The 25845-nt window shown below is 44.5% G+C and overlaps 1 protein-coding gene across 2 annotated transcripts in view; it reads left to right on the top strand.

The window, feature by feature from the left end:
• SMAD2 (SMAD family member 2) overlaps window positions 1–25845 on the top strand; it is an 89884-nt gene that overhangs the window by 20511 nt on the left and 43528 nt on the right. For both annotated transcript variants that reach the window (XM_075932703.1, XM_075932702.1), the window contains exon 3: window positions 7233–7518. In XM_075932703.1, the coding sequence (XP_075788818.1) occupies window positions 7233–7518 (286 nt within the window). The remainder of the gene's footprint in view (window positions 1–7232; window positions 7519–25845) is intronic.

Genomic DNA, 25845 nt, shown 5'->3' on the forward strand with positions numbered 1-25845 from the left:
CTTTCCACCCATAAGACTGATGTTGAAATTCAAGATGGCACTCTTGTCCTTAACACCTTGACCTGCTCTGTTTGAGTGGATGGTGACATGCTCCTTGTCACCTTTCTATGAAAGTGGCTTTCTTGCTTGCTATCACGACAGCCAGAAGGGTCAGTGAGTTTGCTGCGTTTGTGGTGGATCTGCCATTCACAAACTACAAAGACAAGGTCATGCTAAGACCACACCCTAAATTTTTCTCAAAGGTAGTGTTGCAGTTCCACCTCAACGTACCTATATACTTACCTGTTTTCCACCAAAAGCCTTATCCTGATGCTAATTGAGGCACAACTCCACTCTTTGGATGTTTGGGAGATTTGTTCTATCTAGGTAAAAACAAACAGTTTAGATGCTTCTCCCTGTTTCCATAGCAGATTGCTACAAAGGGCACACGATCTTGAAACAGGCTTTCAGAATTGATAACAAATTGTATTAAAGCTTGCTATGACATCTGTAAGGTGGCACTACTGATTCATTTGCAAGCACGCTCCATGGCCTTCCTCTGTAAAATGCCCATTGTGGACGTTTGTAGGGCTGCAACATGGGCTTCTGCGCATAAGTTTACAAAACACTCTACAGTAGATACTTACACTGTGAAGCATATCAGGTTTGGGGTGGCAGTTCTCTCTGACACCCACTGGTCAGGCCCAAAGCCTATCCTTCCAGATTCTTACAGTACTGCTCTAGAGTCACCTCTAATGGAGTGTACATGGGTGTTTCTTGAAGAAAAGAGAGGCTACTCACCTTGTGCAGTAGCTGGTGTTCTTCGAGATGGGGTATTGGAGCACCCACAGGGACACCTCCCTCCCATCTCCTCTCTGCTTTGGAGTTCACATCTCTCTGTGGTAAAGAAGGAACTGAGGGACAGCTGACGGCTTGCGCACGTGTCGGCACATTTACTGCAGCATGGGTGGTGCCGCGTGTGTGTGGTGGCACCTGGGGGAAATGCTGCTAAAAAGTTCCCTTATACGCGCAAGAGCGCTAAGACACCTACAGTGGAGCACCCACAGGGACACCCCTCTCAAACTCCAGTTACTGCATAATGTGAGGAACCTCTTTTCTTAGTTTGGCCTTCTTTATTCTGCACCTAAGTGCCCAGTTCTATGGAATTTTTTTTTAATGTCAAATGAGTTCAGTCTTCATTGGAGCTAGATTTCCAGTTGAATGGCTTTATCATAATCCAGGAAGGAGGTAGTTTTGCAAAATTAGTGCTATCATTTCAGATCAAGACTAGACTAATAAAGAACATTTTTCCTCTATTCTCCTAGTTTCATATACAGCCGGTCCCTGAGTTGCGAATGGTTAATTTACGACCATTCACAGTTATTACCAAAGCTGTCGTAAATGGTGGACCCAGAGTTACGAATGTGATCTGTGCTTACTAACAGCACGGTTGTGTGTAACTCTACGGGGTTCGACTTACGAACGAACTGAGTTATGACCGATTGCTTGGTCCATAACTGGTTCGTAAGTCGGGAAGAGTCTGTATACTTTTCATACAGAGTTCAGTGTGTACAAGCCGAAGTTTGAAGACCGAGTTCTCTTCAAATACATTTGTTTAACCCAGTGATGTCAGCAAAACTAGTCAATGATACTTGTGTAATTCAAATAAATTAGAAAATTATAATCTTAAGTGTTGGGAAATTGCTTTTAGTGAATATTCACTGGGTTAGAATTGTGAACAATGTTACATTTAAAAACCATGCATATTCAGTGAAAGCAACAGTTCTCCATATCTTCATAAAGTTTTTTTTCTAAATTTGAGATGTGAAGCTCTCATGTTTGAAGCATAAGAAATCAAATAATGGTAGCTCACATGGTACAAATCTTGTTTTTAAGTAAAATCAGTCTTCCCTTCTAGGGAGAGGGTGTGCATGCAAGTGCTGGTTGAGGCTAGGGATGTAAGCAACTACTCATGCTCTCTCCCCACCTGTATCAGAGGCAGAAAGGTGGGAGGGAGCAGGAGCTGGTGCTGGGGGAAGTCGGCTTAAGCTGGTTCCCCCCCCCCAGCATTCTCTCCAGGGTGGGGGCAAGAGAGGCAGAGCTGCAGCAATCCAAGTCACGCAAACCAGGAAGGCTCAGTCCCAGCTTGTGTTACCCTGTTAGCTGCATCTCTGCACTTTAAATGTAGTAAGAACCCAGCGGCTTTTGCTACATTTAAAATGCTGAGCTACAGTGGCAGTAGCGAGTGCTTCCTCTTATTTACTGAGTAGTTGATGGATATTCCATCAAGTACTTGATTAGCTAATTAACAGTTAATCTACATCCCCCCCCAACTAAGGATATAGATGATCTTAAATCAGTTCACTAAGTCAGAGGTTTTTTTGGTGGGGAGGAGCCAGGAGGAAATGCTGAAGTCTCAAAGGTCTCTGAAATAAGTAAACATGGTTGAAGGATTTGAGGCTTGGCACTGGTGAAGTGGTTTGCTGAAGTTCAAACAGGTCCCTACTGAGAACACAATTAGAAACCTGCTTCTGACTCTCTTCAGTCCTGTGGTTTATTCACAAGACCGCTGTCCTTAAAGTCACACTGGCCAGTGTTTTCCCCCAAACTGAAGTTGGTTCTGTGTTTATATGGGGTTGTCCAAAATTTTTGTATTTGTTACAGTTAGTTAAGAATTATTTACAATGGTTAAGACTCTGAAACGTATGCCTGGCTTAAATACCCTGCCTGATGCTGTTTGATGATTTTGTATTGGCACTTCCAGTCTTGCAGCTATATAAACCCACAGACATCCTGTTGACTTCTTTCTGAACGGATAGTGGATATCAGATGAAAGACCATATGATGCAAAAATAAATCTAACTACTTGTGTTGCAAACTCCAGTGGACAAAAGATTCGATTACATGCAAATAAGGTTCTTGGTATCCTTACTGAATTTTGAAAGACACCATTGCCATATTTAGACACTTCAGATAGCTCTGGTTTTCTGCAAGCTATATTTCCCCCTTATAAAGCAGTCTTAAAAAAGACTTCAAATTGACAACATCTCTTGTGCAGATAAACCAGGGTGGAACCAGACTGCTGGCACTAAACATTAAAAAGGCCGTAGAGCAGTTTTTAAACTAAGAGATGGGGGAAAGCCGATTGATGCGGAGATGCACGTAATTCAGAGGGAGACTTCTCTTAGAGGAGAATCCATTGATAGAGATTCTCTAAGTGGTAGTCAGAAAGAGAAGAGGGGAGAGGGCAAACCATAGGCCAGAGCAGACAAACAACCGCATACAAAGGAATCCAATGCATCAGGGAAGGGCAGACAAATAAGCAGTGGCAAACTTTTAAAGTTCTTCTACACAAATGCTAGGAGTCTGACTAATAAGATGGGTGAACTAGAGTACCTTGTATTAAATGAGGAGATTGACATAATAGGCATCACTGAAACCTGGTGGAATGAGGAAAATCTGTGGGACACAATCATACCGGGATATAAAATATATAGAAAGGATAGAGCAGGCCGGGTGGGTGGCGGAGTGGTACTGTATGTGAAAGATAATGTAGAATCAAATGAAATAAAAATATTAAGTGAATCAACATGTTCAATAGAATCGCTATGGATAGTAATTCCATGCTCCAATAATAAGAAATTAGCAGTAGGGATATATTACCGACCACCTGACTAGGACAGCGATACTGACATTGAAATGATAAGGGAGATTAGAGAGGCTACCAAAATAAAGAACTCTATAATAATGGGGGATTTTAATTACCCCCATATTGACTGGATACATGTCACCTCAGGAAGAGAAGCAGAGATAAAATTTCTCAATGGCTTAAATGACTGCTTCTTGGAGCACTTGGTGCAGGAACCCACAAGGGGAGAGGCAATTCTCGATTTAGTCCTGAGTGGAGTGCAGGATCAGGTCCAGGATATAACCGTTACAGGACCACTTGGGAATAGTGACCATAATATAATAACATTCAACATTCCTGTGGTGGGAAGAACACCAGCAGTCCAGCATCCTGGCATTTAATTTCAAAAAGGGGAATTACACAAATATGAGGAGGTTAGTTAAACAGAAATGAAAAGGCACAGTGACTAGAGCCAAATCCCTGAAAGCTGCATGGAAACTTTTTAAAGACACCATAATAGAGGCCCAACTTAAATGTATGCCCCAAATTAAAAAACATAGCAAGAGACCTAAAAAAGAATCACCGTGGCTTAACCACCATGTAAAAGAAGTAGTGAGGGACAAAAAGGTATCTTTTAAGAAGTGGAAGTCCAATCCTAGTGAGATAGATAGGAACATAAACACTCAAATCAAGTGTAAAACTGTAATAAGAAAAGCAAAAAAAGATTTTGAGGGACAGCTAGCCAAAAACTCAAAAAGAAATAACAAAATGTTTAAGTACATTAGAAGCAGGAAGCCTGCTAAAAGACCTGTGGGTCCCCTAGATGATCGAGCTATAAAAGGAGCAATCAAGGATGATAAAGCCATTGCGGAGAAACTAAATGATTTCTTTGCTTCAGTCTTCACGGCTGAGGACGTTGGGGAGATTCCTGAATCTGCACCGTCCTTTGTGGGTGATGAATCTGAGGAACTGTCCCAGATTGAGGTGTCATTAGAGGAGGTTTTGGAACAAATAAAAAAACTTAATGTTAACAAATCTCCGGGACCGGATGGCATTCATCCAAGGGTTCTAAAAGAACTTAAATGGGAAATTGCTGAGCTATTATCTGTGGTTTGTAACCTATCCTTTAAATCGGCTTCCGTACCTAATGACTGGAAGGCAGCCAACGTGACACCAATATTTAAAAAGGGCTCTAGAGGTGATCCTGGCAATTACAGACCGGTAAGCCTAACTCCAGTACCGGGCAAATTAGTCGAAACAATAGTAAAGAATAAAATTGTGAAGCATGTAGAAGAACATAATTTGTTGGACAAAAGTCAACATGGTTTCTGTAAAGGGAAATCCTGTCTTACTAATCTATTAGAGTTCTTTGAAGGGGTTAAACATGCGGACAAGGGGGATCCAGTGGATATAGTCTACTTGGATTTTCAGAAAGCCTTTGACAAGGTCCCTCACCAAAGGCTATTGTGTAAATTACATGGCCATGGGATAAGAGGGAAGGTCCTTTCTTGGATTGAGAACTGGTTAAAAGACAGGAAACAAAGGGTAGGAATAAATGGTAAATTTTCAGATTGGAGAGGGGTAACTAGTGGTGTCCCCCAAGGGTCAGTCCTGGGACCAATCCTTTTCAACTTATTCATAAATGATCTGGAGAAAAGGGTAAGCAGTGAGGTGGTAAAGTTTGCAGTTGATACAAAACTGTTTAGGAAAGTCAAGACAGAAGCAGACTGTGAGGGACTCCAAGAAGATCTCACCAAACCGAGTGATTGGGCAACAAAATGGCAAATGAAATTTAATGTGGATAAGTGTAAAGTAATGCACATCGGGAAAAATAACCTCAACTATACGTACAGTATGATGGGGGGTAATTTGGCTATGACAGATCAGGAAAGAGTTCTTGGAGGTATAGTGAACAGTTCTTTGAAAACTTCCACACAGTGTGCAGCAGCGGGCAAACAGGATGCTAGGAATTATTAAGAAAGGGATAGAAAATAAGACACAGAATATCTTACTGCCCCTGTATAAAACTATGGTACGCCCACATCTTGAATACTGTGTACAGATGTGGTCTCCTCACCTCAAAAAAGATATTTTGGCCTTGGAAAGGGTTCAGAAAAGGGCAACTAAAATGATTAGGGGTTTGGAACGGGTCCCATATGAGGATAGGTTAAAGCGACTGGGACTTTTCAGTTTAGAAAAGAGGAGACTGAGGGGGGATTTGATAGAGGTCTATAAAATCGTGAGTGGTGTGGAGAGGGCCGATAAAGAAAAGTTATTTATTAGTTCCCTAAATAGAAGAACTAGAGGACATCAAATGAAATTAATGGGTAGCAGGTTTAAAACTAATAAAAGTTCTTCTTCACACAGCGTGTAATCAAGCTGTGGAACTCCTTGCCAGAGGAGGCTGTGAAGGCTAGGACTATAACAGAGTTTAAAGAGAAGCTAGATAACTTCATGGAGGTTAGGTCCATAAAAGGCTATTAGGCAGGGCATAAAATGGTGTCCTTGGCCTCTGTCTGACAGAGGCTGGAGAGGGGGGCAGGAGACAAATTGCTTGATCATTGTCTTCAGTCCACCCTCTCTGGGGCACCTGGTAGACAGGATACTGGGCTAGATGGACCTTTGGTCTGACCCAGTACGGCCGTTCTTATGTTATGTTCTTAAATGTGGTAGCTATTTAAATACTCTGGTATGGCAGCCATAGCCAGCTAAAGAGTTGGCAGACTTCTTCCTGCAACAGTGATCCAGTGACATGTCCAAGTCTATGAATTAAACTAGTTATGTCTTACTCCAAGGTATACAAAATGTGCAAAATTGCTGTCAAACTTATCAACACTTAAAGTATAATCAGTTAATTGAGTTTGTATAACTTACTCTGTTTCAGAGGATTATTTTAGTAGAATTTAGATGAGTCTCACCTTTTAAACTCACTGTATTTGCTAGGGATGTCCATGTTCAACCTGTGGCAGCTGGAGCAGCCCCCTGTCTTATGTTGGGCCCCGACTACTCTGGCCTCCAGAGCAGCCTCTGTCCATGGCAGACCCCCTTCCCCCCCGCCCGTGGAAGACACTGCTCAGAGAGAATAGCAGCTTCAACCTCCTTATCTTCCCTTTAATCGGTTAACTGGTGAAACAGGATTTTACATCTCTAGTATTTACCTTTAAAATAAATGGCTTAACTTTGTTTTAAAAAGTGATCAACAAGCAGTATCACAAGTGGGAAACTATAGATCTGATGCAAAACCAAACTGATTGCTGCACTAATCAGACTGTTACAGAACTGACACTTCTCTGTTAAACTCATGCCTTTTTTAAATTGCTTAGGTTTAGAACTCTTACAATGCAGTGTAAAAATGCCATACATTGTGTGGGTTTGAAGGGAGAGTATGGGTGAGATGCTACCACTTGCATATTGGAAGAAGGGAAACTTGTTACCTGGCTGGAATCTAGTCTGTGAAGCTAACAAAGTTAATGCTGCCATCTAGTTAAGAAAACTGAAATGTTTTTTGTTCTTTAGGGACCTTCTAGAATGCCTTGTAAGTTCTGCTGCATCAGGAAGTAAAGAGTTTTACCAGTCACCTACCCTGCTAAACTAATTGCTAATGTATCCTTCTTCATTTCCCTAGATTGGACACAGCAGCTAACTAATTGGACACAGTGTGCTGTATCTGAGAACATGTCCTCCATATTGCCATTCACACCACCAGTAGTGAAGAGACTGCTGGGGTGGAAGAAGTCAGCTGGTGGTTCTGGAGGGGCTGGTGGTGGTGAGCAGAATGGCCAAGAGGAAAAATGGTGTGAGAAGGCCGTGAAAAGCTTAGTCAAGAAACTCAAGAAAACAGGACAACTAGATGAGCTTGAGAAAGCAATCACCACTCAGAACTGCAATACAAAATGTGTTACAATACCAAGGTAAGTGCTGTCTGGTTTGAAATTATTTCAAATGGTTTAACAAATGACTGATCAAACACCTATTTTAAGTCGTACCTATAGGAAGTATTAACTGTTTAAATAACATGCTTCAAAATATTTAACTTTGAAATCTAGTGGCTTAACTTGGTCTCTCAGTACTTATTTTAAAACTTAGTTGAACAATGTTCTTCATAAAGTCTCTAGATCTTCAATAGGACAAATATTTTAAAACATGCCAATTACAATTACTGTCTTGATTCCCATTTTTGCAGAATGGTACAGTGAACTGTTGGTAGCATTTTCTTTCTGATTCAGTTAACAGCCCTGGAGGGCTCTACAGAACCTGTACTTCCAGTGTAAAATCGTATGTTTTTCCTTGGTCAACACTTCAGTCAGCTACTTACTTATGTGTAAAGGTCATCTTTAAATATATGGTAAACTCATATCAGCCTGCAGCCCTCCATCCTTCCTTGGATGGGAAATCTTATGTCCTGAAGCATTTTGCTATGAGAATAACTTACTGTATACTTTATTCTTTGTTAGCTGTTAAGGAAAGCAGTTATTAACTTGACATACATATCTGTGCTTTATATTGCTGTATAGGTGAAATGACTTGCATTTCCTCCCTTTTGAGTTTCTCAGCTTTGCTTACAGCAGTTGCTGCATGAAAGGATCACATTTTGTTGTAGATATTACTCTGGCCTACTATAGATCTATATTATGCATAATACCACTGAGGCATGTGCATTGTTTTCATTAAACTCTTTATTGAAACTTAAATATGGGAACGTTCACAGATATCTTGTTTTTCTTGCTCTGAAAAACTTACTACAGATTATTATGAAATGGGAAGTCTGTAGGCACATAAGCTATTTTAAGACCAAGCTGCTAAAGCAAGTGTGTTGCTCCTGTTTAAGTGTTGAATTCTGTTCAATTAGGGTTCATGCAGTAGATATAAACTTAAAATTGTGTAACACCATAATGCACAGCAGAACTCTGCCTGTTAATACAAGGCTTTCAAATTTCAAGCATAGATTATAGCTATTAATATAGAATACCTTTTATATCCCTTGTTGCATATGGCAAACCTTTTGGGAAAGATACTCCCCTTTTTTTAGTACTACTGTTACTTTTCTTCCCTGCATCAGCTCACTTCTGTGGACTTGATTTCCACCCCCTTCATCATGCACTCTAGTCGAAATGAAATTAAATATGTATTGTAGTCACAAAGTGGTGTTTTTTGGCTTTAATAGATGTGGATAGAATTCACACCAGGGTTCTTGTAGGATGTCTGTTTGCAAACTGGGGATTTGCTAATACTTGGGGAAACTTCCTCTTGAACTAGCTTGCATTTTCTAGCAGTGGCTTTATGTACTTTTGTGCAAGATGACAATTATAAATAGCATATCAACTTTATCACTGCATTGCTTAGGTTGTGTTTATTCCCCATTCTCTTGTCTTCCCCAACAGGGTGCATAGGGTAGTAACTGAAATTAATTTGTTCAGCCGTGCAAGTCTGCTGATATCCACTTTGTATTCATGGTATCAGCATGCATAGATGTGGCTGCAGATATCCGCAGCTCATTCTTGTAGATACCAATTTTGTATCTGCATAGGGTTCTATTAATCAGTGCTTATTGAAATTCCATAGTAACACTGTGTAAAATATATAGGCAGGGGCCAGCAACCTTTCTGAAGTGGCGTGCCAAGATTTAACCCTCCTGCCCTGGGCCATGCTGCCCTCCCAGGAGGGCAAGGAGACGGGTGGGGGGGAGAGGGGAGCTGTCCACGGCATGTCCCATGGACCACCTGGGTCAATGCAAACCTTTCCACAGTTTGCCAGTTGCTAATGGAAACTCACTGTTAATTACATAATTATGCCCATACTATTTTGCTAGTGCTGCAGCTGGGGAGAACAGTTTAATTTAAATTATTAAATAGATTAACATTAAATTATTAAATGTAATTATTTAATAAATATTTTTAAAGAGAGCTAGCTAGATTCATGGAGGTTAGGTCCATCAATGGCTATCAGCCAGGAGGGTAGGAATCAGGTCCCTAGCTTCTGTTTGTCTGGAAATGGGTGATAGGGGAGGGATCATATGAGGATTACCTGTTGTGTTCCCTCCCTCCGGGGCATCTGGTATTGGCCACTGTAGGCAGACAGGATACTGGGCTGGATGGACTGTTGGTCTGCTCCAGTATGGCCATTCTTAAGTTCTTCTTAAACTAACATGAGAAAATTAAAATACTTATCAAAATTCATTTTAAATAAAGTAAAATTATGTCAAACACACAAGGTTTCACTGTTTTCTTTATGGTGGAGTGGGGAACCTCTTTTGGGTCAGGGGTCACTGACCTACAGAAAATCAGTTGAAGACCACACAAGTGAGAAGCAGAAAAAACTCCCCCAACCCTCACTGATGAGACCCTCAACTGAAACACCTCACGGGTCTGGCACTCCAGTCCTCCCTGGCCCTTTCCTTCCCTCACCCTGTGGGGGCTGAAGTTCAGGGCTTTCCAATAGGCCAGATTCACTTTTTTGGGGTTCCAGAGTTAATGGATTTTGTGAGCCCACCTCAGAGCCTAAGGGGAAACAAATGAGGGAGTTTGATGTGCAGAACAGGTTGGGAATGCTTGACGGGGTGAGGAGGGCAGGGTCTGGAAGGGAGTTTGGCAGTAGGAGAGGATGTGGGGTGGAGGTATGAGAGGGAGTTTGGTGGGAAGGAGTCGGGGAGAGTAGTGAGAGGGTGAGTGCTGCCAAATAGCTAGTGGAGAGGAGGCAAAGGTGTGGGGAGTAAAAGGAAAGTGTATCTTCTGCAAAGTAAAACTTTAACCCCCTCACATCTGCCCTCTGCTCTATCCTCGCTCCTCTCAGCCCCATTATTTTCCCCAGCCTGATCCTCTGCATTGCCCCATGCCCCTCAGTGCAGCCTCTTTCCCCTCCCATCCTGCCCCCATATCCCTGTGGGGAAGGGGAAAGTCTCTTCCTTGCCTGGACCAACCCTTTGCCTGCATGCTGTGACTCCAGGGCTGGAGCAGGAAGAGACCAGGTGCAGATGGGTGCTGGGGAAGGGGCTCCCTGACGCAGCACACATCCTGTGGGGAGCAGCCCTGTGTACCATTGTGTATTGGCTGCCCAGCCCTGTGCCCTCCCTGTAGCCAGGAAGAGGAGGAGTTAATCCCTATAGCTCCTGGGAGCTGCACTTCTCTCCTCTTTCCCCCCCCCCCCCCCCCAAACCCCTCCAAGCAGGAAGCCAGCTCTAGCCTGCAGCTGCATGGCTGCGGCTGAAGCTGCAGCACAAGTTCCTGGCTGCAGGGGAGAGGGGTGGGGCTGAGCTTCTGCCCTTTGTGCCATGGGAAATAGGCTCGCGTGCCAGGGGTTGCTTACCCCTGTATACAGGTATAGCAAAATACACTCTGCTGGTAGGGAGTAGCATTATACTATATTTGACCATTATTGGGTGTTCTGTTTTTGTAGCCTCTCTAATCTCTGGGAACACTTGAGACACCTTCAGGGTCAGGTGATCACTAGAATATTCCTACTGCTATACTAGTGTGTGCATGTGACTTCTAAATAGAGATTTTGGCACAGTTTGATTCATTTAAGATTAACTGAAAAAAAATGTGGGATTTCAGTACAGGCAGTCCCCGGGTTACGTACAAGATAGGGACAGTAGGTTTGTTCTTAAGTTGAATTTGTATGTAAGTCGGAACTGGTACATATTATAGGGGAAACTCTCTAGCCAAACATTTCTCCAGAGCTCAGTTTTATTCTCCCACACCTTACTTCCCTCAGTCCTTTATTCTCAAGCTGAGGTGTCTGCTGAGAAAAGCCGCTCCGCGTCTCCCTGGTCTGCTGGGGGGAAGCAGCTAGCGCGGGGTTGCCTCACCCCGTTTGTAAGTAGGGATCCGATGTAAGTCGGATCCATGTAACCCCGGGGACTGCCTGTATTCCCTTATTGACCATGTAAATATCACCTTAGGTCAGGATGCAGTAAAGACCATTAATGACTTGGCACAGCTAGTCCTGGAACCCAGAAGAGGACTAAACTGAGAATTGCTCTCCTAAGTGGAGCCTGGGGTCTGGGTCAAGAGATGAAGATAGTTGTTATTACTGAATTGTGCAGCTATATTGTAATTACAGGCAGTCCCCGGGTTACGTACAAGATAGGGACTGTGGGTTTGTTCTTAAGTTGAATTTGTATGCAAGTCGGAACTGGCTTCCAGATTCAGCCACTGCTGAAACTGACCAGCGGCTGACTACAGGAAGCCCGAGGCAGAGTTGCTGTGCCCCGGGCTTCCTGGAATCAGCCGCCGATCTGTTTCAACAGCAGCTGAATCTGGACGCCTAGGACAGAGCAGTTGGGGTGCTGCCGGGTAGGTCCCCGCAGGGGTGGCGCTGCGGGGACCAACCGGGCAGCACCCCAGCTGCTCTGCTCCAGGTGTCCCCAAGTCAGCCGCTGCTGAAACTGATGAGCGGCTGGTTCCAGGAAGCCTGGGGCAGAGCAACTCTGCCTCGGGCTTCCTGTAGTCAGCCGCTGGTCAGTTTAAGCAGCGGCTGACTTGGGGACACCTGGAGCAGAGCAGCTGGGGTGCTGCCCGGTTGGTCCAGTAGCGCCGAGAAGCGGCGCTGCAGGACCAACCAGTAGCCCCAGCTGCTCTACCCCAGGCGAGAAAAGTCTGGTCTGCTGGGGGGCGCACTAGCTGCGCCCCCCAGCAGACCAGGGAAACCCGGACGGCGGGACTGTGGAGATGCGCCGCGGTCCCACCCGCATCCTCCCCAGCTTTGCTCCGTGTCTCCCTGGTCTACTGGGGGGTCTCCAGGAAGACGAGGAGCAAAGCTGCGGAGGGGCTCGGGCAGCGGGGCAGCCCAGGCGCGCCTGGGCTGCCTGGCTGCCCGAGCCCCTCCGCGGCTTTGCAAAGCCTCGGGGGAAGCTTTGCTCCGTGTCTTCCTGGTCTGCAGACCAGGGAGATGCGGAGCAGCTTTTCTCGGCCCGGAGTACACGGGCGGCGGGACCACGAGGTCCCGCAGTCCGTGTCCTCCGGGGTGAGAAAAGCCCCGTTCGTAAATGCGGATCCGCGTAAGTCGGGGACTGCCTGTAAACATCCTTGGAGGAGAAGATTTAGCACAAAAAGGGAACTGCCAAAAATGAGGATTTTAGTTGAATAGAAATTAAAGTAAAATGTCTGAACTGCATGAAAATGTCTTAAGAATCATTTAATAGAGATTCAAACTATATAGCTTTTTTTTTTTTTTAAATTTAGAGTAAAAGGTGGCTGGAAGCAAAGACATCCTTTAAAAATTGGACCCCAAATCCTACTGAGGAAAATAGAAAGGAACGTGAACTCTGGCACTTCAAGTGTGAAGGCATAAGTAGGCAGGCAAAAAGTAATTTGAAGAGCAGCTAGCAAGAGACACAACTACCGGCAATTTTTTTTCCTAAGCATATCAGAAGCAAGAAGACTGCTGAACAGTGAGTGGGGCACTACACAATTGAGGTGCTCAAGGAAGACAAGACCTTTATAGAGAAACAGAATGAATTTTTTCCATCAATTTTCACAGCAGAATATGTAGGAAAGATTCTTCCTCCCCAACCCCTGAGCCACTTTTTAGGTGACAAATCTGAGGAGCAGTCCCAGATTGAAGTGTTGACTAGATGAGATTTTGGAACAAATTAAAGTAATAAAGCACTAAGATCAGATGATTTTTTTCACCCAAGAGTTCTGAAGGAATTCAAATATGAAATTGCGGTACTGACAATGCTGGTACGTAACCTATTTAAATCAGCTTAGGTACCAGCTGATTTGAGAATAACTAATCTGATTTATTAAAGTTCAAGATGATCCTGGCAATTAAAAGCCAGTAGGCTTCACTTCATCACCTGGCAGATCAGTGGAAACTGATAAAGCAGAATTATCAGACGCACACATGACCACAATATGTTAGAAGGGTTGGCGTTGCTCTCGTTCCTGGGCGTCATGCTTCACCAATCTTAAAAGGGTGATCCAACGGGTATCGTGGACTTTGGTTTTCAGAAGACCTTGATAAAAGGCTCTTCACCAAAGGTTCTTAACCAAAGTAAGCAGTCATGGGATAAGAGGGGAAGGATTTATCATGGTTTGGAAACAAAGGATAGGAATGTCCATTCTCAGAATGTAGAGAGGTAAATAGCAAGGGTACCCTGAGGATCTGTACTGGGGCCAATGCTGTGAAACATATCGATAAATGATCTGGAAAAGAGGATGAACTTTGAGGTGGGGAAGTTTGCAGATACAAAATTACTTGTTACAAAGGGATCCCAAAACTGGGTGACAAAACAGTGGATGAAATTCAGAGTTGGTATATGCAAAATAGTGAACTATGGCAAATATAAACCCAGCTATAAATGCATAATGGTCTAAATTTGCTGTTACTACTCAAAGAGATCCTGGCGTCATTATGGATGTTTCTATGAAAGCATCTATGAAAGCATCTGGTTAATATGCAGCATCAATCAAAGAAGCTAACAATGTTAGGAACCATTAGGAAAGGGATAGGTAAGACAAATATAAATGTATGGGATGAACACATTTTGAATACTGCATGCAGTTGTGATTGCCCCTTATCAAAAACATATTAAAATTGGAGAATGGTGAAGAGAAGGAAAACCAAAATCATGAGGGGTATAGAAAATCTTCTCCAAGGAAAGATTAAAAATACTGCTAATGGAGCTAATCTTGGAAAAGATAATTAAGGGCAGGTATGATGGGGGAAGTGTCTACAAAATGATTGAATGGTGTGAAGATAGGGAAGTGGTATTTACTTCACATAACTAGGGCTTACTCAACGAAATTAATAGGCAACAGAGTTAAAATAAAGAAATCTTCCCACAACACTGTCAACCTGTGGAACTCATTGACCGGGAATGTTGTGAAAGCTGAAACTATACCTAGTTTCAAAAAAGAATTGAGTTCATGGAAGATCGGTCAGTCTGTGGCTTAGCCAAGATGGTCTGAAATGCAACCTCGTGCTCTGAGAGTCCCTAAACCTCTAACTGCCAGAAGTTGGGACAGGATAACAGGGTATGGATCACCTGATGATTGCCCTTTGTATCTAGCACTGGCTAGTGCTAGAAAAGAGGGAACTGGGTTAGATAGACGGTGTTCTGACCCAGTGTGTCTATTCCGATGTTCTTCAATCTGTTCCCTTATGCAGTTGTCAAGTCAAACTGAAGTGCAATTTCTGTATTGCTGTTCACCTAGCATATTCGGAAAGTCCCAGATCTGTTCTTGACTATACTGCTTCTGTGCTGCTGACTTGCCCTAGCACATCAACTCAGAACATGCAGTGCACTCAGACTGTTATTTGCTTGTCTCTATTTAAAAAAAAAAAAAAAGACTGATGCCAATAAGTGCTTGATCCCTTCCGATTATCTTAAGAGTCAGAATCTAGAACCCAGACAGCGCTTTTAGTCTTCTCTATTTCTGTGTAGTTTTCTAAAACCTAGCTCTGAGAGATACTTTTGGCCTCTTCATTTCTGGCCCTAGAAAATTGCAGGCTCCTTTTCCTGATGTCTTTGACTATCTTTTAAGCCTCCAAAAAAGGACTACCCCTCAGTTTCATCAGTTAATCTCATGGCAGTTACGCTTTCCATGATAAACTGCATACCTCCATTTTCACTCACCTTGCTGTGGAATTCTTCCAAAACTTCTCTCCAGAGAAACACACCTGCTCCCCTCAAGGAATATGGGCATAGTCATTCAGAGCCTTATGGAAAATCCCTTTGAACTTCTAGCCACCTGTTCCCTTTCTACACATTCCTTGTGACTGTCACATTGGCAAGGTGAAATTTGTACTAATGGCTTGCCCTCTGTTTACTATAGTCTCCAAAGACAAGGTCACTGATACCGCATTCTAAATTCCTGTTAAAGGTGATCTCCTCTTTCCACCTCAACAAGCCTTTATGCCTTCCTACATTTTATTCCGAACCCTACAAAAGCCCATTAGAGGCTAAGCTCCATACTCTTGACATGAGACATTATCCTTGAAAAGAACTAAAATTTCCTGCAAACTTCCAAGACTTTCCTATCCATTACAAACTAATACAAAGGTATGGCTGTTTCAAAGCCATGCTGATACAGGTGAATATCAAACTGCATGAGGTCCTGCCATTGAGCCTAGGATCTCAAAGTCCCTGAGGGCATCTGGGTTCACTGTATGCACGTCCGCAAGGTACCTATGGCGGACATATGCAAAAAAGTTACATGAGCATGTCATCCTACATTTGCCAAACATTATGCAGTTTGTCGCAGATACCACAATATTTGCTTTACTGTCTACTGCTACCAGTGACTCCACTCCAAAGTCCCCCGAGCCATAGATGCACTGTTTGCCAGTCAGCTAGATAACCTTCAGGGACATCACTTACTGCACAAGGTGAGTAACCTTCTCTTCAACAGGTTATTTGAGAGGTGTTTCCCTGTGGGTGCTTCACTACCTGCCCTTTCCCCCTTTGACTTATGGAGCTCTATAGTAGAGAAGGAAATGGAGTCAGGAGTTCCACATCCCAAACTGATTTTGGGCAATACGGAGAGACACTTCTAATACCAAAAGTGTCAATTTGGGTACCATGAGTACAAGTTCTCCAAACACCATAGGTAGTAACTGGGGTAGTTGTTCACACCTCCTGTTGTGATCTTGTTAATGTTATTTCAGAAACTAATGTGACCAGCCAAGTCAAAGCAGTCATCAGTCCTGTCCTCTCACTCAGACAGCTGACAGATTCATAACACGATTGTAAAAAATGTTTGAAGACCGCAATTCAGGACATCTAGTGGTTCTCCTTACGACTGGATGAAACTACAAATGCACACCTTCTGCCCAACTTAAGATTTGTTGAGTTGGAAAGTTTTGATGTCGGAGGAGTTCATTGCTGTCCACTAACAGGATGCGTTTCAGGAAGGAAACTGGAGCCTTCCAAAAATGTGTTCTTGCAGTTAGACTAGACCGGTGTTGCCAACTAATAAGCCTTAGTTTTTTAAAACCATAAGACTTTCTTGAGGAATTCAGTGTGTTTGTTTTTTTAAAAACTTATGTTTTTGTGCAAACTTTACCACCTCACTGCTTGCCCCTTTCTCCAGATCGCTTACGAATAAGTTGAACAGGATTGGTCCCAGGACTGACCTTTGGGGGATACCACTAGTTATCCCTCTCCAATCTGAAAATGTACCATGTATTCCTATCCTTTGTTTCCAGTCTTAACCAGTTCTCAATCCAAGAAAGGACCTTCCCTCTTATCCCATGGCCATGTAATTTACACAATAGCCTTTGGTGAGGGACCTTGTCAAAGGCTTTCTGAAAATCCAAGTAGACTATATCTACTGGATCCCCCTTGTCCGCATGTTTAACCCCTTCAAAGAACTCTAATAGATTAGTAAGACAGGATTTCCCTTTACAGAAACCATGTTGACTTTTGTCCAACAAATTATGTTCTTCTACATGCTTCACAATTTTATTCTTTACTATTGTTTCGACTAATTTGCCCGGTACTGAAGTTAGACATACCGGACTGTAATTGCCAGGATCGCCTCTAGAGCCCTTTTTAAATATTGGTGTCACGTTGGCTACCTTCTAGTCATTAGGTACGGCAGCCGATTTAAAGGATAGGTTACAAACCACAGATAATAGCTCAGCAATTTCCCATTTAAGTTCTTTTAGAACCCTTGGATGAATGCCATCTGGTCCCGGAGATTTGTTAACATTAAGTTTTTCTATTTGTTCCAAAACCTCCTCTAATGACACTTCAATCCAGGACAGTTCTTCAGATTCATCACCCACAAAGGATGGTGCAGATTCAGGAATCTCTCCAACGTCCTCAGCCGTGAAGACTGAAGCAAAGAAATAATTTAGTTTCTCCGCAATGGCTTTATCGTCCTTGATTTGCTCCTTTTATAGCTCGATCATCTAGGGGACCCACAGATCTTTTAGCAGGCTTCCTGCTTCTAATGTACTTAAACATTTTTATTTCTTTTTGAGTTTTTGGCTAGCTGTTCCTCAATCTTTTTTTGCTTTTCTTATTACATGTTTACACTTGATTTGACAGTGTTTATGTTCCTTTCTATTTATCTCACTAGGATTGGACTTCCACTTTTTAAAAGATACCTTTTTGTCCCTCACTGCTTCTTTTACATGGTGGTTAAGCCACGGTGACACTTTTTGAGGTCTCTTGCTATGTTTTTTAATTTGGGGTATACATTTAAGTTGGGCCTCTATTATGGTGTCTTTAAAAAGTTTCCATGCAGCTTTCGGGGATTTGGCTCTAGTCACTGTGCCTTTCAATTTGTTTAACTAACCTCCTCATTTTTGTGTAATTCCCCTTTTTGAAATTGAATGCCAGGGTGCTGGACTGCTGGTGTTCTTCCCACCACAGGAATGTTGAATGTTATTCTATTATGGTCACTATTCCCAAGCGGTCCTGTAACGGTTATATCCTGGACCTGATCCTGCACTCCACTCAGGACTAAATCGAGAATTGCCTCTCCCCTTGTGGGTTCCTGCACTAGCTGCTCCAAGAAGCAGTCATTTAAGCCATTGAGAAATTTTATCTCTGCTTCTGTTCCTGAAGTGACATGTGTCCAGTCAATATGGGGGTAATTAAAATCCCCCATTATTATAGAGTTCTTTATTTTGGTAGCCTCTCTAATCTCCCTCAGCATTTCTATGTTAGTATCGCTGTCCTGGTCAGGTGGTCGGTAATATATCCCTACTGCTAATTTCTTATTATTGGAGCATGGAATTTCTATCCATAGCGATTCTATGGAACATGTTGATTCACTTAATACTTTTATTTCATTTGATTCTACATTATCTTTCACATACAGTGCCACTCCGCCACCCACCTGGCCTGCTCTATCCTTTCTATATATTTTATATCCCGGTATGATTGTGTCCCACAGATTTTCCTCATTCCACCAGGTTTCAGTGATGCCTATCTCCTCATTTAATACGAGGTACTCTAGTTCACCCATCTTATTAGTCAGACTCCTAGCATTTGTGTACAAGCACTTTAAAAATTTGCCACTGCTTATTTGTCTGCCCTTCCCTGATGCATTGGATTCCTTTGTATGCGGTTGTTTGTCAGCTCTGGCCCATGGTTTGCCCTCTCCCCTCCTCTCTTTCCGATTACAGCTTAGAGAATCTCTATCAATGGATTCTCCTCTAAGAGAAGTCTCTCTCCGATTTACGTGCATCTCCGCACCAATCGGCTTTCCCCCATCTCTTAGTTTAAAAAATGCTCTACGGCCTTATTAATGTTTAGTGCCAGCAGTCTGGTTCCACCCTGGTTTAGGTGGAGCCCATCCTTCCTGTATAGGCTCCCCCTGTCCCAAAAGTGTCCCCAGTTCCTAATAAATCTAAACCCCTCTTCCCTACACCATCGTCTCATCCACGCATTGAGACTCTGAAGCTTAGCCTGCCTACCTGGCCCTGCGTGTGGAACTGGAAGCATTTCCGAAAATGCCACCATAGAGGTCCTGGATTTCAGTCTTTCCTAGCAGCCTGAATTTGGCCTCCAGGACATCTCTCCTACCCTTCCCTACGTCATTGGTACCTACATGTACCATGACCACCCGCTCCTCCCCAGCACTACACATAAGTCTATCTAGATGCCTTGAGAGATCCGCAACCTTCGCACCAGGCAGGCAAGTGACCATATGGTTCTCCCGGTCATCACAAACCCAACTATCTATGTTTCTAACGATCAAATCACCCACTACTAACACCTGCCTCTTCCTAACTGGCATTCCCTCCCCATCAGAGGTATCCTCAGTGCGAGAGGATACCGCAACATCCTCTGGGAGGAGGGTCCCAACTACGGGATGGTTTCCCTCTGCTCCCATTAAATACTCTGTTCCCTTGAGACTTTCATCCTCCTTAAGAGCACTGGGGCTCTCAGACTGGAGGTGGGATAGTACTACAGTGTCCCGGAAAGTCTCATCAACATAGCTCTCTACCTCCCTTAGCTCCTCCAGTTCAGCCACCCTGTCCTCCAAAGCCCGAACTCGGTCTGATGGTCAGGAGCTCCTTGCAACGGGTGCACACATACGCCACCCGCCCACAGGGCAGGTAATCATACATGTTACACTCGACGCAATAAACAGGATAGCCCCCATTCTGCTGCTGGGCTTCTGTCTCCATGTTTGTAATGAATAAGTGTAAGTACAAACTAGGATTCTTTTTAAACTTCTGGAGTATAGATTATTCTAAGAGTTAGGTTTTAAAGAAGGACACAAAGTCACTAGTGCCCTCTCCAAACTCTCTCTAAACTCCCTCTCCAAACTCTCCTGTTACTGGTTGCGCTCTCCCTGGTCGCTGAGTCACAGGCTTCAAAGTAATGGAGATTGCCTATCTCCTAGAGCTGGAAGGTCATTGAGTCCAGTCCCCTGCCTTCACAGCAGGACCAACTACCATCCCTGACAAATATTTGCCCCAAATGGCCTCCACAAGGATTGAACTCACAACCCTGGGTTTAGCATGCCAATGCTCAAACCACTGAGCTATCCCTCCCCCGAAGCTCCTTGGGGGAAATTGAATGAATTATTACACATTTGTGGGTTGGGGTGGGGGTGTGTGTGATATGGCAGATTCCATTGCTGTAAAATTACATAGGCCACAGGGCTTTGACATGAATAGAGTACTTGACACCTCTCTGGACCTGTTTCTGGCTTTTTTTTCTGGTGTGTGGAAAAAACATTGCGTTGGTTTACAATCAGTTGATGTCTATAGCCCTTCTAGTAGTAAAGAGAACTTCAAATCTTTTCCCTTTAAATTTAAGCATAAGAAAGGGAGCAGGTTGCTCATTCCCCAATGTGATGAAGTGGGGATTGTATTCACTGTTATGTTGCATGTGAGTTCTTCTGTCCTACAATAACCATGTGCATGTGCCTCAGTTTCCTGGGCCACTGCACTAATACCTGTATGGTGAGGATTTTGGGGGTAATTCTTTCACTGAGGGAGGTGACCCTTAGACTAGGGGTCAGCAACCTTTCCAAAGTGGCATGCCAAGAGTTAATGTTCCTGGCCTGGGCAATACTGCTCTCCTGGGAGAGAGTCTCTCCACCATGCATCCTGTAGACCACCTGGGTTAATGCAAACTTTTCTGTGGACTACCAGTTGCTAATGGAAATTCTCTGTTAATTACATAATTACACCTGAGGCATTTTGCTAGTGCTACAGCTGGGGAAAATGGTTTAATTTGAATTATTAAACAGATTAAGTGTTAACTCATGTTTATCATACTTCATTTTAAATAAAGTATTATGTCCAACACACAAGGTTTCAATGTTTTTCTTTATGGCAGGGGTGGGAAACCTTTTTTTTTTGGTTGGGGTGAGGGAGGTAAGTATGTTAAATTTAGATTAATTAGTTAATTGAATAGCTGATGCAATTTGAGTATCATGAGCATCAGTACGTAGTTGTGTACTGCCTGGCTGGTAGACATGCTCACATTGCGTGAGCGTGTCTATCAGCCAGGCAGTACGCAACAATGCAGTAGAGAGAAGGGGGGCGGGGCAGGACGGAATGGAATCCGAGGGGCCAGATTTGCCTGTGCGCCCCTCTGGAAGTGTGCACGGGACAGGCAGCACCGTGGGATCTGCATGTACCCGGGTCAGCTCTGCTCTCTACTGGCCAGTTTCCCCCTGCCCGGTCAGCCCTGCTTCATGCCAGCTGGGCTCCCCCAGTAGGCCTTGCTCCCCTCCTGGCCAGTCTCTCCCTCCCCACCCCCCAAAAGTTCTGAGATCCATGTGTCCGATATTTTTTGAAACCCTTCTGGTTACACTAGCCAGAGTGAGATGAGTATGCTGGAGGCCACAGCTATACACAGACACTTGGAATGTGACCAGTGTGTTCAGTGGCTGTTTGAGCAGTCCAGGTTTAGAGTTACAGCAGCAAAGCAGTGAGAGTTACCCCAGGTTACAGGACAGATGACACAACCTCTCTCTGGTTTGGATTGCACCCCGAATGTGACAACATCTACAAGTGTGGAGTGGACCTCAGGTAGGAACACTATGCAATCTTTTATGTGAGGTTTTGCCTTCTATAATTGCCGGGAAGCTTAAATTCTGAACTTGTGTCCATTATAGATCCAGGACCTTGCAAAGTGTGTGTGAGTGGGAGGTGGAGTGGGGAGGCATCGTAGAGCCTAGACTCCTGCATGAGCTCAAATGGTTACACTGCCTTTAAAACAACCCCTTAGCCTTAGTCCTGCAAACCTGAGCTGGTTGGTCATTGCCAGATAAGTGTCTATGTATACATTGCAGTGTTCCTCACAGTAAACTTCCACTTCAGTAGCACCCTTTTCTCAATGGAGACTAGGGACATTAAAATGTGTTTGTAAATGTGTATTTCCTGAAACTTTCAGTGGTAACATGTTTATATGCTGGGGGAGAGAGAGGTGGGAGCCCGTTGCCTAAAAGCACAGGCTCATTGGTTAACTGTGTTCTCAACTACATTGGCACATCCTTAGTTGAAACCTGCCCCATATCATTCCAGAAGCCTAGACCTTGTGACGAAGAGTGCTTCCATTTTGTATAGACAACACTATATGGTTTCACTACATGCTGGAATTTCAGTCTAAGGCAGAAGTCAAAAGACAGAAGAGAAAGCAGACTGCTTACAATCAAAGTGGAGTTTGTAGTCCTTTTATATAGGTACTGTGGATGTAAATGCTTATCTGGTAAGCATAATGCTTACTTGATAGACAACCAGTGAACCAGGCTCAGTGGCAGGAACCTGAACAAGTAGGCTGGGGCAGGGAGGCCCCGAATGGGTTATGGGTAGGGAGCGCTCCAGCCCGGCTAAGCCTACCACACTGTTTCATTTAACCAGTTAACTGATTAACTGCAATTTTAAGTCTTAATAGGTACATAGGATTTTGCTTATTAAAAAACTAAGTTGTACATAGTCCCTCCCCCCTCTCCCCCGTCATCACGTCCATCTATTGCAGAGGTTCCTAGTATTCAGTCAGCTTTCCCTGTGTTATCCTGCAGGAAGGATAGACTTTACTCTAACAGCCTCTGACAAGAAGTCAGAAATTGTAAAGGAAAAGAACAGGAGGCATAATGAGTAGATACCACTAAATGTCAAAGTTCAAAACTGCATCTGGAGGGATGATAGGAGTTGACTTGAAGAAATTCATGGTGTCAGTATCTTCAGTTTGCTCTGCCTTCTGCACTTGTGCTATAGTTTTGTTTTCAAGCTCAGTCTTGGTTGACCCTCAGGAGGGGGCGAGGATGTGTTGTGTCCAAGGTTCACTGTGTGGGAACGCCTAGTGTTAAATTTTGTTTTAAAAAATTTTTTGTTTTTTGTGTGTGTGTGTGTGTGTGTGTAATATATATATATATATATATATTAAATTTTTTTTTTAATATATAGCAGCGGGGCACTGCTGGCATTTGATGGCATAGATCAAATTACTGGATGTACAGTCAAATGACCCTTTGATTTTGTGGCTTATGTTTGCTCCAGTGACGAATTCGTCAGTGTAGATATGTGGGCAGAGTTGGCATCTTTTTTGGTTGCAGGGCTGGGTTCCTGGAGGTTTATGTTGTGGCTGTTTGGCATGGTTATCAGAATACATTTCAGGATAGGGGGTTTCTGTAAGCAAGAATAAGCTTTTCTCCCTAAGGCCTCAGAGTGAGGGATCATTTTCCAAGATGGGTTGTAGATCGTGTTTTAATATGTTGGAGGGGTCTCCCCAAATTCAATTCACATGCAAATGGACTCAATTGTGATATGGGCTGGTGGGAACTCTACCTACTTAATAACCACTGAAGGTGCTAACAGCTCCCAGGGTGGTAACCTTCCTGTTTTAGGTATCTATCTATTGACTGATTTTTATCTGCTTAGGTTTAAGTACCTATTCTCCAGATACTTAATGATGCTCTGTCTCCCGCTCCCCTCCCTTTTTCTTTCTCTCCCCTCTCCTATTTATTTTGAGTTTCCATATCCCCAACTCATAACTCTAATCATCTGAAGAAGTGGGTTGTGCCCACGAAATCTCATGATACCATCTACATGTTTTGTTAGTCTATAAAGTGCTACCAGACCATTTGTTGTTTTTTCTGTAACAGGCTAACTCAGCTACCCCCTGAAATTACAGTTTAAAGTTAAAGCTTCATGTGACATCACTGTTGAGGTAATCCTGCCCCCCCCCCCCCCCCCCCCATGTTAGTGTTAAACTATCAGGCTGAAATCTGCCCATTTTAAGATTCTGGTATCTAGGAAGTCATGTGATCTAACCACAGCATCTGCTGCTGAGTAATAGACTTTCCAAGGCCAGAAAAAGCCAGTGTGGTTACCTAGTCCAGTGTACTGTACCCCATTAAGGAGTCTGATTTTCATCTTGCGTATCCCTGAGTTTCACTTCATTTAAACTACTTACTTAAAATCAGACACAAGTACAAAAGTGTCACAGCACACTATACCTGAAATTGCTTGCTTTCTCATTTTCTCATAATTATAGAATTAGAATATAAATATAAATATTGTATTTCAGTTAAGTAAGACTTCACTAGTGCCTTTTAGTTAGCCTATTCTAAAACTAGGAAAATATCTAGCTGAGTTGATAGTACTCCTGGAAGACCTCTGCAAACCAAGAGGAATGTTACTTTGGTTGAGAGCCATTGATTTAGTCTGACCTCCTTTGTAATGCAGATGAGCGATTTCTCAAGCTGGTGTACCAAATGAACGAAAAGACATTTGCAATGAAGTTTAATTGATATGCCAATATATTGTAAATCTGAGTTAGCATTTAGCTGTCTTACCTTGCACTGTTCATATAAAAGAACTTTGTCAGAGGAAGCAAGGGTCTGATATTTCATAGTGAAAGGTTAGGCCAGAGGTGGACAATAACTTTTGACTGGGGCCACTTCAGAAATTTTTTGAAGCGGCCGTGGGTTGCCCTGGAAGGCGCAGGGCCTCAGGCGGAAAGGCCAGGGCCAGGACACTTCCGGGCTTCCCCACCGACAGACCCGGATTGGTCAGGGGGTGGGGGAAGCGCACAAAGACTTTGCCACTCTTCTTCTCTCCCCCTCCCTCCCAGCTGGAGGTTACCTATAGGTACCCATGCCTGTGGCAATGGGAGACTTTGCATGCTTCCCGCTTCTGTCCCCAGGTCAGTTGGGGCCTGGGGAGGGAGAGCATGTGAAGTCTCTTGTTCCCTGTCCCCACCCTGCAAGGGAGCGCCATGCTTAGTCAGCTGCCAGCTGAGCAGCAGCTGGTACAGGCAGTCCCCGACTTAAGTGGGTCCGACAACTTACGAACGGGGCTTTTCTCGCCCTGGAGCTTGCGGGCGGCGGGACTGCCCAGAGCGCAGCGGTCCCGCCACCGCGTCCTCTGGGGTGAGAAAAGCTGCTCCGGGTCTCCCTGGTGTGCTGGGGGGGACTCCCCAGCACAGCAGGGAGACCCGAGCAAAGCCGCACAGGCCGCGGGACCCCGCTGCCCATGCGGCTTTGCTCCTTTGCCCCGGAGCAAAGCCGCACAGGCCGCGGGGTCCCCCGCCTCTGTGGCTTTGCTCCTGTCTCCCTGCTGTGCACAGCAGGGAGACAGGAGCAAAGCTGCAGAGGCGGGGGACCCCGCCGCCTGTGTGGCTTTGCTCCGGTCTCCCTGCTGTGCTGGGGGGGACTCCCCCAGCACAGCAGGGAGACGGGAGCAGAGCCGCAGAGGCGGCAGGACCTCTGCGCCTCCATGGCTTTGCTCGGGTCTCCCTGGTCTGCTGGGGGGGGGGGGGAAGGGACACAGCTAGTGCGCGCCCCCCCCCCCCCCCCCCCCAGCAGACCAGGCTTTTGTTGCGGAACGCCTGGGGTACAGCAGCTGGGGTGCTGCCGGGTTGGTCCTGCGGGGATCTACCCGGCAGTGCCCCAGCTGTTCTGTCCCAGGAGTCCAGATTCAGCCGCTGTTGAAACTGATCAGCGGCTGATTCCAGGAAGCCCGGGGGCAGAGCAACTCTGCCTAGGGCTTCCTGTAGTCAGCAGCTGATCAGTTTCAGCAGCGGCTGAATCTGGAGCCAGTTCCGACTTACATACAAATTCAACTTAAGAACAAACCTACAGTCCCTATCTTGTACGTAACCCGGGGACTGCCTGTAGTTGACTTTGTGCTGAGCCCCTTGCCGGGGGGAGGGGAGGGGGGAAGGGAATTCACACGCTTGCCCCTTACCCCAGGCCAATCAGGGCTTGGGGATGGGAGGAAGCACGCAAAGTCTTCTCCCTCCCTGCCTCCACCCTGCAAGGAGCGTGTGATGCTTAGAAGCTCTGATTGGCCTGGGGGCGGGGGGGAGTGGCAGG

This window comes from Pelodiscus sinensis, chromosome 6 (genome assembly GCF_049634645.1).
Source record: "Pelodiscus sinensis isolate JC-2024 chromosome 6, ASM4963464v1, whole genome shotgun sequence".
In the NCBI taxonomy this organism is placed as follows: Eukaryota; Metazoa; Chordata; order Testudines; family Trionychidae; genus Pelodiscus; species Pelodiscus sinensis.